General features: G+C 40.4%; 1 protein-coding gene across 7 annotated transcripts in view; it reads left to right on the top strand.

The window, feature by feature from the left end:
- PDE7A (phosphodiesterase 7A) overlaps positions 1–15,017 on the top strand; it is a 192,073-nt gene that overhangs the window by 163,926 nt on the left and 13,130 nt on the right. For all 7 annotated transcript variants that reach the window (XM_069600119.1, XM_069600117.1, XM_069600114.1 and 4 more), the window contains 3 exons: positions 5,950–6,101; positions 7,846–7,909; positions 13,789–13,884. In XM_069600119.1, the coding sequence (XP_069456220.1) occupies positions 5,950–6,101; positions 7,846–7,909; positions 13,789–13,884 (312 nt within the window). The remainder of the gene's footprint in view (positions 1–5,949; positions 6,102–7,845; positions 7,910–13,788; positions 13,885–15,017) is intronic.

Raw genomic sequence — 15,017 nt, 5'->3', positions numbered from 1 at the left:
CATCACAGCAGCCACCCTGAGGAAGCCCACACATGGGAACTGCTAATCAAAGAGGTTAACTCAACTGTCTTTAATGCTCAATGAGCTAAAGCAAACCAAGGGCGAGAATGAGAGGGAATCAGGAAGGCACTGTGTGAACAAAATCCTAATCTCAATAAATAGGAATTATAAAAAAGAACCCAACCAGTTCTGGAGCTGGTAAGTATGATAACTGAAATGAGAAATTCACTAGAGGGATTCAGCAGCAGATTTGAGTGAGCAGAAGAATAAATCAGCAAACTTGAAGATAAGAACATTGAAATAATCCAGAATGAGAAACAGAAAGGAAAAGGAATGAAGAAAAATTCCTTCCACAAGAAAGCCATGGAGGAATCCCCGTGTGTACCACGTGTGACTCATAGGAGGTCCAGCAGGAGAAGGAAGAGAGAGGGCAGAAAAAACTGTTTGAATGGTGGAAACCTTCCTGATGGAGACGTGGATATACACATCCAAGCTCAGTGAAGTCAAAGGAGAGTGAACATGTGGTACGCATGAGCAGTGGAGTGTTACTCAGCCATAGAAAAGATCAAAACAGTGCCGTTTGCAGATACATGGGTAGACCTAGAGACTGTCATACGGAATGGAATTAAGTCAGAAAGAGAAAACAAATATTGTATAATATCACTTAAATGTGGAATCTAGAAAAATGGTACAGATGAGTTTATTTGCAAGGCAGAAATAGAGACAGATGTAGAGAACAGAGTTATGGATGGAAGGGTGGAAGTGAGGGGATGAATTGGGAGTTTGGGATTGATATATATATATACACACACACACAAACAAACTATTGATGCTATGTATAAAGGGCTTCCCTGGTGACTCACTAAACAATCTGTCTGCAATGTGGGAGACCCAGATTTATTTCCTGGGTTGGGAAGAACGCTTGGAGAAGGGAATGGCACCCCATTCTGGTATTCGTGCCTGGAGAATTCCATGGACAGAGGAATCTGGTGGGCTGCAGTCCACGAGGTCGCCAAGAGTCGGACAGAACTGAGTGACTTAACACACTGTGTATAAAATAGGTAACTAATGAAAACCTATTGTATAGGTCAGGGAACTCTACTCAGTATTCTGTGGTGACCTAAATGGGAAGGAAATCTAAAAAAGAAGGGATATATGTGTATATATAACTGATTCACTTTGCTGTACAGCCAAAACTAAACATAACATTGTAAAGCAACTATAATCTGATAAAAATCAGAAAACAAAACAAAAAGCCAAATTGTTGAAACCCAAAGACAAAGATACCTGGGGAAGCCATGGTAAAAGGACCTGAATATTTAATTCCAGAGCTGAACTAAAATGAAAGTGGGGGTTGGAATGAAAAGGGGGGGAAAGCACTTTGACAACTAACAGACATTGGAAGAGGAAAAGGGAAAGAAGAGGGGATATAGAATGTAATGATACAACATTAAAAGGTGACATCTAAGGTAGTAGACAAAACAAGTCATAGAAACGTAAGCATACTTGGTAAAACAGAGGTATTTTTTAATTGGTGGAGTTGTAGCAGTGTCCTTCAGTAGAGGATTGGATAGATAGATAATGGTCCATCCATATGGTGGAATACTTTACAGCCTCAAAATGAGGATGGTCTCTGTGTACTGATAGGGAAAGAGCTTTAAGAAAAATTTAAAGACAAGGTACAAAACAGAAGTATGATATGCTACCATTTATGTAAAAGAAGTAGAAACATGGTATATAACAGTGTTTCCATATATTTGATCCAAAAACTCAGGAAGCATACCCACAAAACTTTTCAGGTAAAAAAATGATCATTTTAGGGGAGAGTCTGGCAGTTGATTGGATTGGGAACGGGGTAGGGGTAAGGTTTTATCGCTGTGTTCTTTTCTCCCTCCCTCTTTCCCTCCTTTTGAGTTTTAAAACGTGAGTGCAGTATATTTGAAAAAACGTAATGGAAAAGAAAAAATACCACTCCGTCTCCCAGTCTGGTCCTATATTAAGTCTCAGGCAAAGCTTTGAGGTAGTTTGAATTGCCATCTCTGCAAAGTGTCATGCAATTTTCTCTTCTTTCTAGAATGTAATCTTAGGTATAGGCTCCTTGCCCACTAGGTGAAGAAAATTCTTTTCACTGGATGATTTGCCATTTTGTTTGGACAGCTACTCCGGCCTTTCTTAGAGTGTATGTGAAATAATCAATAATTGCTAGAGCTGGTTCTGTCATTAAGTGAAGGTCTTGTTTCTTACCCTGTTGTAAATGTTACTTGTGGGCCTAGTCTTGCTGGAAGGCATTGGGCTCCTATGATGAGTGAGCTTCTCCCCTTGAGCTAATATCTAATATTCATGCTCAATATGGTCAAAACAGAATTCTTGATAATGAGTCCCAACTTCAGGGCTCTGTAGGAAAAAAAGGACATGAATCATGGTTAGCTTTCTGGGGTTTTTTTGGTGTTTTCTTTTTCCATTTAAGGGAAGTGAAACATCAAGAAGCTGTGACTTGTGAGAAGTCACCTAGAAAATAGGAGTAAAGGCAGAGAGAGGTCCAGCCATGGTCTCAGAGCCCTGACTCCTGGACGGTGCCAGCTGTCTTTACATTGATGGTGCAGATCCTAGCGTGTTGTTGCACGCACTTAGCACAGTGTGGATTGAACCCTTCAAAGGAGGCTCATTCAATTTTTGGACCTTATGTAATTATCCTCCTGAAGAGACTCTCCTGAGAGTCTAGGTTTACTTCAAGGATGTGTAATTTGGGAGCAGTGATCCTTCTATCAGTATCTGGATGCAAAGTGATTGCCAGTGATGAAACTGTTACCTTCTCTGTGATTTAAGATACTGAATAGAAGGGAATGCTCATAAAGTCTTGCTTATGACCTCGAACTCTTTTGGATTACTTTTTAGAATATGTGTTTTCTGCAGCATTTTTTATAAGCTTTCTTAAAGGTATTTGCTCTAATGCATTAATTATATAGCATTTCTACGTTGTTTCTGGGGTTGTATTTGTAAAATGGGGATGATAATCTTTGCCATCTTCACAGAATTGTGATAGCTACTAAACGGGATCACAGATGTGAACGTACTCTTGTAAAACTGTAAAGTGCCTTGTAAATACAGAGTTGGCAATGCTAGTATTAATTAGATCTCATCTGGTCCCCACATGTTCGTGTCATTCCACTCTGTCCCTTCCAGGTCCAGTCTTTCCTGGGAATAACGTTAGAATGGTCACATTAAATACTGTATGTTCGCTTTTTCCGCTATGTCTTTATTTTTGTACACACTTCCACCGAAATAAGGACAATTTTGAATGATGGTGTGTGCAGAATTTTATCATAAACCGTCAATAAACCATATGGTAAAAAAATAAACAGTATGGTAGATTTGAAGTAAGAAATTTGTGAGTAATACTGTGGACACAGGATTTGTAAGCAGATCTGTGTTTTAAAATCTAGTTGTCACCCTGTATTGGCTGTGTGACCTTATATATAATCTCGTGTAGATTCAGTGTTTTCATGTATAAAGTGGAAGATAATAGTAGTCATTTTTTGACACTGTAGAGAGCTAAATGAGGTACTTTTTTTTTTAAGCACATGGAACATTTTCTGAACTTAAACTAACCTCATTCCTCAAACATACTAATTCTAGTTCAAACGTAATCACTTGATATTTAATAGTGTTTCCACTTTGGTTCCAATCCTTTTTATGTAAGTCATGTTGCTGAAGATCAAAAGGTAACTCCACAATTGTTCTGCTGCTGCTAAGTCGCTTCAGTCGTGTCTGGCTCTGTGCGACCCCATAGACGGCAGCCCACTAGGCTTCCCTGTCCCCGGGATTCTACAGGCAAGAACACTGGAGTGGGTTGCCATGAAAGTGAAAAGTGAAAGGGAAGTCGCTCAGTCGTGTCCGACCCCTAGCAACCCCATGGACTGCAGCCTACGACTCCTCTGTCCATGGGAGTTTCCAGGCAAGAGTACTGGAGTGGGGTGCCATTGCCTTCTCCGACAATTGTTCTAGATACTCTTTATTTTTAGATACTCTTTATTTTAGATTCTCTGAGATGAAAAATGAAAAAACCACATAACTGTGTGTTGTTTCTGGCTTATATGAGTATATGGGAACCTCAGAACTCATCAGTTATTTCACAAACAGTATGCACTTATTCAAGGAGGGCATAGCAGCCCACTCCAGTATTATTGCCTGGAGAACCCCATGGACAGAGGAGCTTGGTGAGCTACAGTCCATAGGGTCACAAAGAGCTGGACATGATTGAGGCAACTTAGCAAATGCACGCACATGCAGTTATTCATTCATTATGTTATGCATACCTACATGGCACTATTATTAGGCTTTGAAATACAAAGATGAAAAAGTAGTGTGTGCCTGTATTGGAGGTCATCATTTGTTGAAGTAGACAGAGAAATAAGTAATTTTGTACAATATCAGAAGTAGTCTGATTGGTGTCTGCCCAGGTAGCCTTGAGAACCAGAGGAGGTGCCCTCACCTCTCCTAGACGGGGGCTGTGCATGTCGGTGTCCAGGTGTGCTTCCCAGGGAAGGTGTCACCGGAGCCGAGTCTGGAGAGAGCCAGCACCTGGAAAATGAGGCCTTTTCATCGAGGATAAGGCGATGGAGTTTACTTTGAAATGCTGATAGACCAATGAATACTTTTATTTAGAGCAACATGAATAGGTTTGGAACTTGAAATAATTACTGAGAGGCATGTTGCTGCTAAGTCACTTCAGTTGTGTCCGACTCTGTGTGACCCCATAGACGGCAGCCCACCAGGCTATCCAGTCCCTGAGATTCTCCAGGCAAGAACACTGGAGTGGGTTGCCATTTCCTTTTCCAATGCATGAAAGTGAAGTCACTCAGTTGTGCCCAACTCTTAGCGACCCCATGGACTGCAGTCCTCTGTCCGTGGGATTTTCCAGGCAAGAGTACTGGAGTGGAGTGCCATTGCCTTCTCCGAACGAGAGGCACACCTACCTCTTAAAGCACCAGCATCAACATCAATTTTATCACCATCTTCACTGGCACCATTTCTTTGAAACCTGTTATATATCTGACCTGTGTATATATTATCTCATTTAATCCAACACTGTTTGAATTAGCTATCATTGCCATTATTTTATAGATAACACTGGGTAATAGAGGTTGATAGAAGAGTTAGTGATGGGACACACGAGAATGTGTTTGATTGCCTGTCACTCGACCTTTGGAGAGTTAATGGAAGTTAAGATGAGAGATGCTGCCTTGTTGATCCTTAGCCTTCATTTTCATGTTTTATATTGTGAACATTTCACTGAATTTAGTTAGTTTCTAGACTTTGAAGACTTCATCCCCTACAAGATAGCTTTTAACCAAAGTCTGCTATTTTGTCTGGTGCCCCAGAAACTTTGGTTCCATCTCACACTGCAGGGAAACATGACGGTTAGACTCATGGAAAGAAGACGTGTCAGTATCCAAACTACGTTCTTCTCCATTCTATCTCCTTTTCCTCTAAATAAAGTTATCATAAAGAAATTTGAGATGATACCTCGTTAGGATTTGAGTTGCTTGAGTTCTAAGTCTCATATGTAACTGGGGACCTGGTTTCTCAATGTGAAGGATAATTTGAAACTAGGTTTTGTCTTCCCCCCTCCGTAGTGTTTGTATAGTATATTGAAGCAGTAGAGGGAGAGGTGATCATTCTTGGAAGTTTAAAAAAAGAAAAAAACTTTTGATGATTAACCCAACCACACTCTTGATTATGTTTCTAAATGCTGATAAAATTGGTCATTTACCCCTTCATACTTAGCTGTTTAATTGAAAATCAAATAAAGTACCTCTTCTTTCCTAGAAATGTGTTATGACAGTTGATCAATTTTAAGAAATATTTGTATGTAACTAGAAAGGGCTCTTAATACGTTATGTGCAGTTTTGACTTACTCTACTCACCTTTTTACTCCTTTCATTTCAGCTCAATCTGAAATTGAAGTTTCTGTATCTGCAAGGAATATCAGACGGTTACTAAGTTTCCAGCGGTATCTTAGATCTTCACGCTTTTTTCGTGGTACTACTGTTTCAAATTCTCTGAACATTTTAGATGATGATTATAATGGACAAGCCAAGGTATGTATAGCTTTCTTCAAGAAAACATTGATTCTTACATAAGTTTAATGAAGCCTTGTTTCTCCCATATGGTACTGATTTTATATAGCCTGTTTTTGGTATGTGAAATCAGTTGAACTCAATTTTTATTATAGATTTTTCCTTTAGAGCAGCTGTTCATCTTATGATTAGGCTATTACAGAGCAAGGAACTAAAATAATGAAAATGTTTTTGTGTATTATAGCATTACAACATTTATTGTAATAGCAAGTAGATCAATGGACCATTAAACTGTAAGGTCACCAGGATCCTAATGCTGGAAAGAATATTACGGCTTGCCTGATGTAATTTCTCTATACTATAGTTAAGAAGGGACTTGGTTGCTCTCTTCCAGTTGTTTAAAAGTAAACTCAGCACAGGAAGTCTCATGATTTTCAGTCACACTTTTCATGATCTCTTGTATGAGTGAGATATTTGGAAGATTTAAATGTTCTTTAAAATTTGGTGATTGTGAGCATTGTTTTTTTTATACAGTTTAAAAGAAATGTCTTAATGAAGGTGGAAATTAGCTGAGGTTGTTTTTTACTAAATAAGGATTTTTTTTAATAATCTCACATTTCTAACATTTGTAAAAGTATTCTTTGACTTAACACTCACGGGTTAGATGTAGGTTTGTGTTGATGGGGCCAGAGCGCCCAGTCTACGATTACATTAAAGTGAAAACATTTGCTTCCCTGTTTGATAAAACAAATTGATGGAAAAGCACTCATACTTTCTTTAAATTTAAAAAAGTTCTCAAGTTCTGCTTTTTCAGATGAGAATATTGGTCTGTGTGTCATTGGTTGTTAGGACTATTATCATTTCTACTGGTAATACCTAGTATTGCTTATGCTGATTTAGCCATATATGTATATATGACAGTGAACTTTTGGGTACAAAATACAAATTTTTTTCTTGAAAATAAAGTCCACAAAATTTTCAGGACACGAAGACATGGTGTAAAAATGTCTGTTTGATTTTTAGGGTTGTTGTGGGGCTTATTTGCTTGGCTGAAATAACCATCAACTTAAAAATTATGTAGTAAATGCTATGGACTATTTTATTAGGATATTTAAGGAATATTAACAAATAAATTGGGAATGTGTTTTAAGAAGACAAATAACAAATAATTTAAGTGTAGTATATACTACAGGTGTCTGGTACCTGGATTCCAGAGTCTGATTGCCTGACTTAAGACCTAGCTCTGTGACTCTTGCTGAGCAAGTTAATGACTTTCTCCCTCTTTCCCCGTCTGTAAATGAGGGTTGAAAACAATGCCTACATGATAGTGTTGGTGTGAATAGTAAGAATGTGTCAAAAATAAAGCATTTTTAATAGTACCTGGAATGTAGCAAGTATTCAACTATTACAACTTTTATTAGATTTTTAAAATCTAGTTCCTAGTCCATGCAGTGTGTGAACTACACTTCTGTGATGGGTACTGCAATTCTTGACAGTTCATGAGAACATAAGAATAAGTCAAAAGGAACACCAGCCTTAGCTATACATTTATCAATTGAGAAAACATTAATTGTTTTTCAAATGGAGTTTATCCCTTTGGACATATTTTGGAGTTGTTTGGAAAGGTTATGATTAAGGAGAGTGATAATTAGCATTTCTTAAGTCGACCGATTTGTTTTTGTTAGCTTCCTTATGGACTATCTACAAAAGACAGAGAAAGTTACTGAGATTAAATTACAGTAGGAATGTTTGGTTTTCATTTCAGTGTATGCTGGAAAAAGTTGGAAATTGGAGTTTCGATATCTTTCTATTTGATAGACTGACAAATGGTAAGTGAAGACTTTGGCTTACTCTAATGTACTCTCACGGTTGCTGCTTTGATGGGGTTGCCGCTGCTTTCATTTGCTGAGTGTAGGCGCCCTCTGCTGGCTGAGGGAGCATTATTTTGTTCCTTCTCCAGTGACTGACCTGTAAGCTTAGAGCATCCACCTAAAATTTTGCTTTTTGATTATCACTCTTAGTAGTAATCAAAAGTAATCCTCGTCATCGTCAAAGAATTCGCTTGCCAATGCAAGAGACGAGGTTTCGATCCCTGAATCGGGAAGATTCCTCTGGAGGAGGGCATGGCAACCCACTCCAGTATTCTTGCCTGGAGAATCCCATGGACAGAAGAGCCTGGCGGGCCACAGTCCACAGGGCTACAGAGTCAGACACTATTGAGCACACACTTCTATTCTTCTTTTCTCTTGCTATTAACAACCCAACGTGCACATTACTATCTCATGGTTCTTGACGTTTCCTTTTTGGGTTTTTTTGTGCTGTAGCCATGTACAGTGACATCCTCCAATCCTATGTTCCAGTTTTGATAGCCCGAGATGTGTGGTAGATTGACGCCCTTTTGAGAGATGGCTTTTCTTCTCACTGTGGTTCTCAGGCTCTCTTTCTCTGCACACTTTAGAGAGATGGTGTGTTATGATCAGCAGAACTGCCCCTTCTGACACTGCTTCTCTCTGGAGGGGTCGGGTGGGGGAGAACTTGGAGCTAATCACTATCTTTGGAAAGTGTGAGTATGTTGGGGAAAAAAAAAAGGTGATTCTGATTTGTTTACCTCTTTCTGAGTTTTGTTTTGCTTTGGCTGAAAGTGAAAAAAGTGTTAGCCGCTCAGTCATGTCCGACTCTTTGTGACCCCATGGACTGTAGCCTGCCAGGCTCCTCTGTCCAAGGGATTCTCCAGGCCAGAATATTATGGTGGGTAGCTATGTTCTTCTCTAGGGGATCTTCCCAACCCAGGGATTGAACCCAGGTCTCCTGCATTCCAGGCAGATTCTTTACCAACTGAGCCAAGGTTCATTTTTCTTTATTATCTTTGGGCGCAGGAACAAAATTCCCTTTGGGAATCATTTTTCATTTACTATAAGATCTTTGACGTAAAAAATTGGTGGTACCTATATAGTCCAACTAGACTTTGTCCCTTTTGCCTTTTAAATAAATGAAGCAGAGTGGGAAGTTCACTGAGAGGAAGTTCTTACTGCTGAGAATGAAATAAGTATGTGGCTCCTTCTATACTTTGAAACTACCTTTTGTCCCCCCTAGTTTTACTTTGGAATGAAGTTCCTTTTTGCAAGGAAGCCAAATATGGAAACCAGGCTGTAGTCATCTTGAGACTAGCATAGTTCCAACTCAATGGACATGAGTTTGAGGAAACTCCGGGAGATGGTGAAGGACAGGGAAGCCTGGTGTGCTGCAGTCCATGGGGTCGCAAAGAGTCAGACATGACTGAGTGACTGAACAATAACGAAGTTAGTATCACATCATCGTTCCCTCTGAGCTGTGTGGGCCAGGCATAGTGAGGACAATGTTGTGGTCACGTTCTAGTTGTCTGTGTCTGTTGACAGAAGATAAACTAGACCATCCCAGGCACAAGTGTGAGGACAGTAAAGGTCACCTCAGCGGTGGAACCTCCTTCCCACTTCCCCGCCTTCTGGTTTTCTTCTTCCCTCTTCCTGTTCTCTCTCTCTCTGCCCTCTGGTGACCAGTGGCCCTTCCCCTCCCAGGCCCCCACTCCAGTCTGTCCTTCTAGAAAGGACTCTAATAGCATTTACACAGCTGTCCCTCCGTGCAGCCTTCCCTCTTTGAAAGTCTAAGTGCCTCAGCTTCTTCCAGATCTGGGAAACTCCCCTTTCCTAATGCAACAGAAATATTCCTTTAGTCCTTATCTCAGGATAAATATACATAATACAGTGCCGCCCTTAACACCTTCAAGGTCTAACCTCACATAACACTTAACAGCTCATAGCCTATTCTTAGTCCCCTGGACACTTTGTCACTCACAGAAATAGTTGATTGTTTTTCTCTAGATTTTATTTTTAAAAAGAATGTATCCTACCAGCCAGAGGGCGTGGTGGTGGAAGTGGAATGAGGGTGGCAGTGTAAGATGGGCAGAAGTTCTAGCCACTGCTCCACGTGAATTAACTTAGGTAGCACTTGGCTTGCCTTAGGCTTCCCTGGTGGCTCAGATGGTAAAGAATCTGCCTGCAGTGCAGGAGACCCAGGTTTGCTCCCTGGGTTGGGAGGATCCCCTGGAGAAGGGAATGGCTACCCACTCCAGTATTCTTGCCTGGAGAATCCCATGGGCAGAGGAGCCTGGTGGATTCCAGTTCATGGGATCGCAAAGAGTCAGACGCAACTGAGCAACTAACACCAGCTCTTCTTTAATTACATCTCACCCCTTTTTCTGTGGAAAAGGTGGCCAAATGATTTCTTCTTAGAGTTGTTAGAGGTTAGTAGAAGCCATCCGTGGTTAGCTACCCACTTGTTTTACAGATGGTGACCTGTTAATACATATTCAGTTCACTACAGTCACCCAAAAGTTAAGGAATTTTATATAGGAAGAGATATTATTGGGAAACAAGTGGGCAGAAGAAAATTCCTTTTTAACTTGCATTATTTAATTGGATCTGCTTTCCTTTCAAAGCTGCTTGGCCTGGAATGAATCCTGGATGATGCATGTACTTGGTATCTAAGTGTGTAGTTTTCGCTTCTTGCTCATTGGGCCGGTGTGCCCTATGTTTCTTCTTGTGGTGATTTTTCAGGTGATCCTATGAGGAGGGCAGGGAAGAAGCTCTGATTCCCACTAAGACAGATTACTCCTGGCTTGTCCACTGAAAGGTGGAAAGTAGTTATATTCTGGTAGGACATGTTTGGGCTTCCCTGGTGGCTCAGATGATGAAGAATCTGCCAGCAATACAGGAGACCCAGGTTGGATCCGCTGGAGAAGGGAATGCCAACTCACTCTATTATTCTTGCCTGCAGAGTCCTACGGACACAGGAGCCTGGCGAGCTACAGTCCATGGGGTCGCAAAGAGTCCGACATGACTGAGTGACTAACACACACACACACAGAGAATATATTAGATGTTGCTTTTGCAGGAATGAGTTGTTACATGAGATACCAAGATAGGGCTTGTCACCCCTGAAGGTCACCTGGCACATGAGGGCCCTTGTTGCTAGGCCCATTTTGTCGCCGTAGCCCAGTCCTTACATGTAGAGTCCCATCCGGAAACCTGTTGAGAGCCATAACGCCATAGGCAGGCTGTCCTTTGGTGTGTCTTTATATAAGGTAACTTTTCTCTAAGTTATAAATTTTCTTTTCCAAGAAAGCGTTTGTTTCCATTTTTATATAAAAGAATTTCTTCAGTGCCCGTTTCTTGTTGTAACATATCAACTAAGCATCACTTGCTTTGAAATAATAAATTCCATTGACTTGTATTCTTACTGACTGGTATCAAGTCAGTTGGTATCTTGTGAATTGAAAATAAAAAATGTTGCATGCAGCTTTTCCGGAGAAGGCAATGGCACCCCACTCCAGTACTTTTGCCTGGAAAATCCCATGGACAGAGGAGCCTGGTAGGCTGCAGTCCATGGGGTTGCTGAGGGTTGGACACAACTGAGCGACTTCACTTTCACTTTTCACTTTCATGCATTGGAGAAGGAAATGGCAACCCACTCCAGTGTTCTTGCCTGGAGCATCCCAGGGACGGGGGAGCCTGGTGGGCTGCTGTCTGTGGGGTCGCACAGAGTCGGACACGACTGAAGTGACTTAGTAGTAGTAGTAGTATGCAGCTTTTCATTCTAGTATGGGTGGTGCACTTTGACAGATTGGTTCTTGTCAGATTCCTCTGAGGTTCTTGGCGGGAAGACGTTAGTATGCCTTTCTTACTGCCATTTGCCTGAATTCCAGATGAGGGTATTTTTCCATTGGATTGCAGCTTCCTTAAAACTTATTCTAGACCCTAGAGATCAGTCATTTATTTCATTAGGTTTGGGAAACAACTTTGGGGAGAACCTATGATTACCTAAATACAGAGAATGAATATACATCCTTTTTTTTAATTGACGTGTAATTGACATATTAGCTTGAGGTATACAACGTAGTGATTGACTGTTTGTATTCACTGCAGAATAATCACCACATGGGTCTAGTCACCACACATTAAAGTTGCATCTTTTTATTATGATGAGAATTTTTAAGATCTGTTATCTTAGCAGCATTCAAGTGTGCAGTACACTTTGTCCACCTCCCCACACCCTCACGTCTGGCACCCACTGATCTGTTCTCTATATCTGTGAACTCAGGACTTTGTTTGGGTTTAGATTCCATGTAGAGGTGAGATCATACAGCATTTGTCTTTCTCTTTCACTTGGCACAGTTCCTCAGATTCCCTCCGTTTGTCACATGAGGCAAGATTTCCTGGTTCTTATGCCTGAGTAATATCCCATTGCATACATATCACGGTTTCTTTATCCAGTCATCCATCTGTGGGCCCTTAGATTGAGGCCATGTCTTGGCTATTGTAAATAATGCTTCAGTGAAGACGGGGCTACAGATATCTTTTTGAGATAGTGATTCCATTTCCTTCAGATATGTACATCAAAGTAGAATTGCTCAATCAGATGTTAGTTCTGTTTTAAATTTTTTAAGGAACCTCCATTGTTTTCCATAGTGACTACACCAGCTTAAGAATCCCACCAACAGTTCACCAAGGGGTTCCCTTTTCTTCACACCCTCGCCAGCACTTGTTATCTCTTATCTTTTTGATAATAGCCATTCTGACAAGTGTGAGGTTTTAATTTGCGTTTCCCTGGTGATCAGTGAACAGCTTCTCATATACCTATTGGCCACTTGTATGTCTTATTTGGAAAACCATTGATTCAGATCCTTTGCTCATTTTTTAAAAATCAGATTTTTATTTTAATTATACGTTCTGAAACATCTATGTATCTGTCCCAAGAAAAATTGTTTGTTACAGCACTAAAAATAGGACCATAGCCTGCTTCTTCACCTGATTCTAGACCACATGGGCTCATTGCACCAGTAGAGTGTTACCAAAATTTGAATACAGTTTTTAACTTGTCACTTCTTAAAGGTGGAAGATTTGAAATGGGTTTTTTCTTTCTGTTTGAAGATGGTGAGTGAGGTGGTATTTAAGAGGGTTCTCTTGGCAGCCACATCCTTTCCCGTGTTGCTCATGCAAACGTTGTTCCAGTTAATTTGCTTTTTTTCCTCAGCCATGGGCTTCTTAACAGTTATTCAGGCAGTTTTCGATTAGGTTAGCCCAGTAGTCCTTTATCATTTTTTGTAAATATTATTACTACAAATTTTCATTGTGGAACTAGTTGGGTCTTATTTATATATATGTTTGTAAGAAACATAGATTTCTTTTGAGAATACAGAATCATGTGTTATGCTATTTTCTGAACACTGGCAGTAATATATGAGCTTATACACTTTAAATAGAGTCTATTCAATTGTTAAATAATACAGCATTTGTAGTCAAGATGCTTTGCTCTGGGACATACCTGCTTAGTTAGGGGGATGGTTGCAAGGAGGTTTTAGGTGCTTTGGGAAATTGAATTAAACTTACTCAGTGTGGATAATTTTCAAAGTTTTCTATCAGTTCTAATTATTTATCATCCATTTGTTTGGTTTTTGAAAAATAAAACCCAAAAAAAGTTTTTTCTTAGAATGGAAAAAAAGATGTGATATTTAAAACTCAGAACTGGTAAGATAAGATGTAAATTTTAGATGGACAACAGTTAGGACTTAGTACTCTTTATGTTATATATTTAAACCCTTATTTGGAAGCACAGTGTGTTGTGTTATTAATATCTTGTATTCCTACTAATGTCTCCTCTCCTTTCTTTTTAGGAAATAGTCTAGTAAGTTTAACCTTTCATTTATTTAGTCTCCATGGATTAATTGAGTACTTCCATTTAGATATGATGAAACTTCGTAGATTTTTAGGTAAGTGATTCTAACCCATTTAAGAGTAATGTACGGGAACTTGTTACCTTTTCTCTCGGTTATATCAGCTATGGCTTTAAAACTAACCACCCCAAAGTTAGTGTTTTGAAGCAACACACGTGTATGGAGCCCTGAGTCTGTGGGCTGCTGCTGGTCTGGCTGCGCTTGTTCATGTCCCTGCCCAGGACACTGGATGAGCCACGTGGCAACTTCGCGGGCCTCAGCTGGGCCCTCCCCAGGGGCACTGGGCCTGACCCAGCTCAGCTCTACGTGGTCTGCTGTTAAATTAAAGGGAGGCAGAGGAGTTTGGCACCATAACAGAGTCACATTAAAAACAAAAAACAGGAACTTCCCTGCTGTCCAGTGGCTAAGACTCAGTGTGCCCAATGCAGGAGGCCTGGGTTCGATCCCTGGTCAGGGAACTAGATCCCGCATGCCGCAGCTAAGATCCAATGCAGCGAGATATAGAGAATAATTTTTTTTGAAAAATTATTATTTTACAATGAGCCGAGCTTGTTCAAAGTGCAATGGCCAGTTTTCAGGAGACCGCTTGTGCACCCAGAGCTTGGGCTGGACGCGGGCACCTTCCCGTCCACCACAAATAACCCTGTTGCCAGAGCTGGTCACAGGGGGGACCGCACCCCTGGATGGGGAGCTGTGAGGGCCCAGTGCCATGGGTGGGGGCACCAGGGGCCTGGTGAGCTGGAGCCCCTTTCCCACAGTCTCCCATGTCAGCCATAACTTTCTCACAAAGACAACACGACTTCTGTCCTTTCCTCACTTCTTGAAGATTAAAACCTAATGGATCTTCTCTTTTCCTGATCCATGAAATCTCTTGACAGCAACCTCCAAGGATTATTTTGACTATGTTTTAATGTGCAGAGTGATATTTAAGAACACTCCGCCAGGAAACAAATTGGGGTCTTTCACCAAATAAATGTGTTAGAAGAAAATTAGCATAAGGATTCTTTCTTATTTTTTTAAGGAAGAAGAGAATATTTTCTTTCCTCTTAATTATCTAAGAGGAGATATCTAGGACTTCTTGAAAGACTTCTAATGCATATTTATTTATAAATTGTATGTCTGTAATATGTACTAACACATAAATTATAAAAGCACATACAAACATAGAT

Source organism: Ovis canadensis, chromosome 9, assembly GCF_042477335.2.
Source record: "Ovis canadensis isolate MfBH-ARS-UI-01 breed Bighorn chromosome 9, ARS-UI_OviCan_v2, whole genome shotgun sequence".
NCBI lineage: Eukaryota > Metazoa > Chordata > Mammalia > Artiodactyla > Bovidae > Ovis > Ovis canadensis.
The sequence above is the reverse complement of the archived record's forward strand: the minus strand, read 5'-3'. Positions and strand labels throughout refer to the sequence as shown.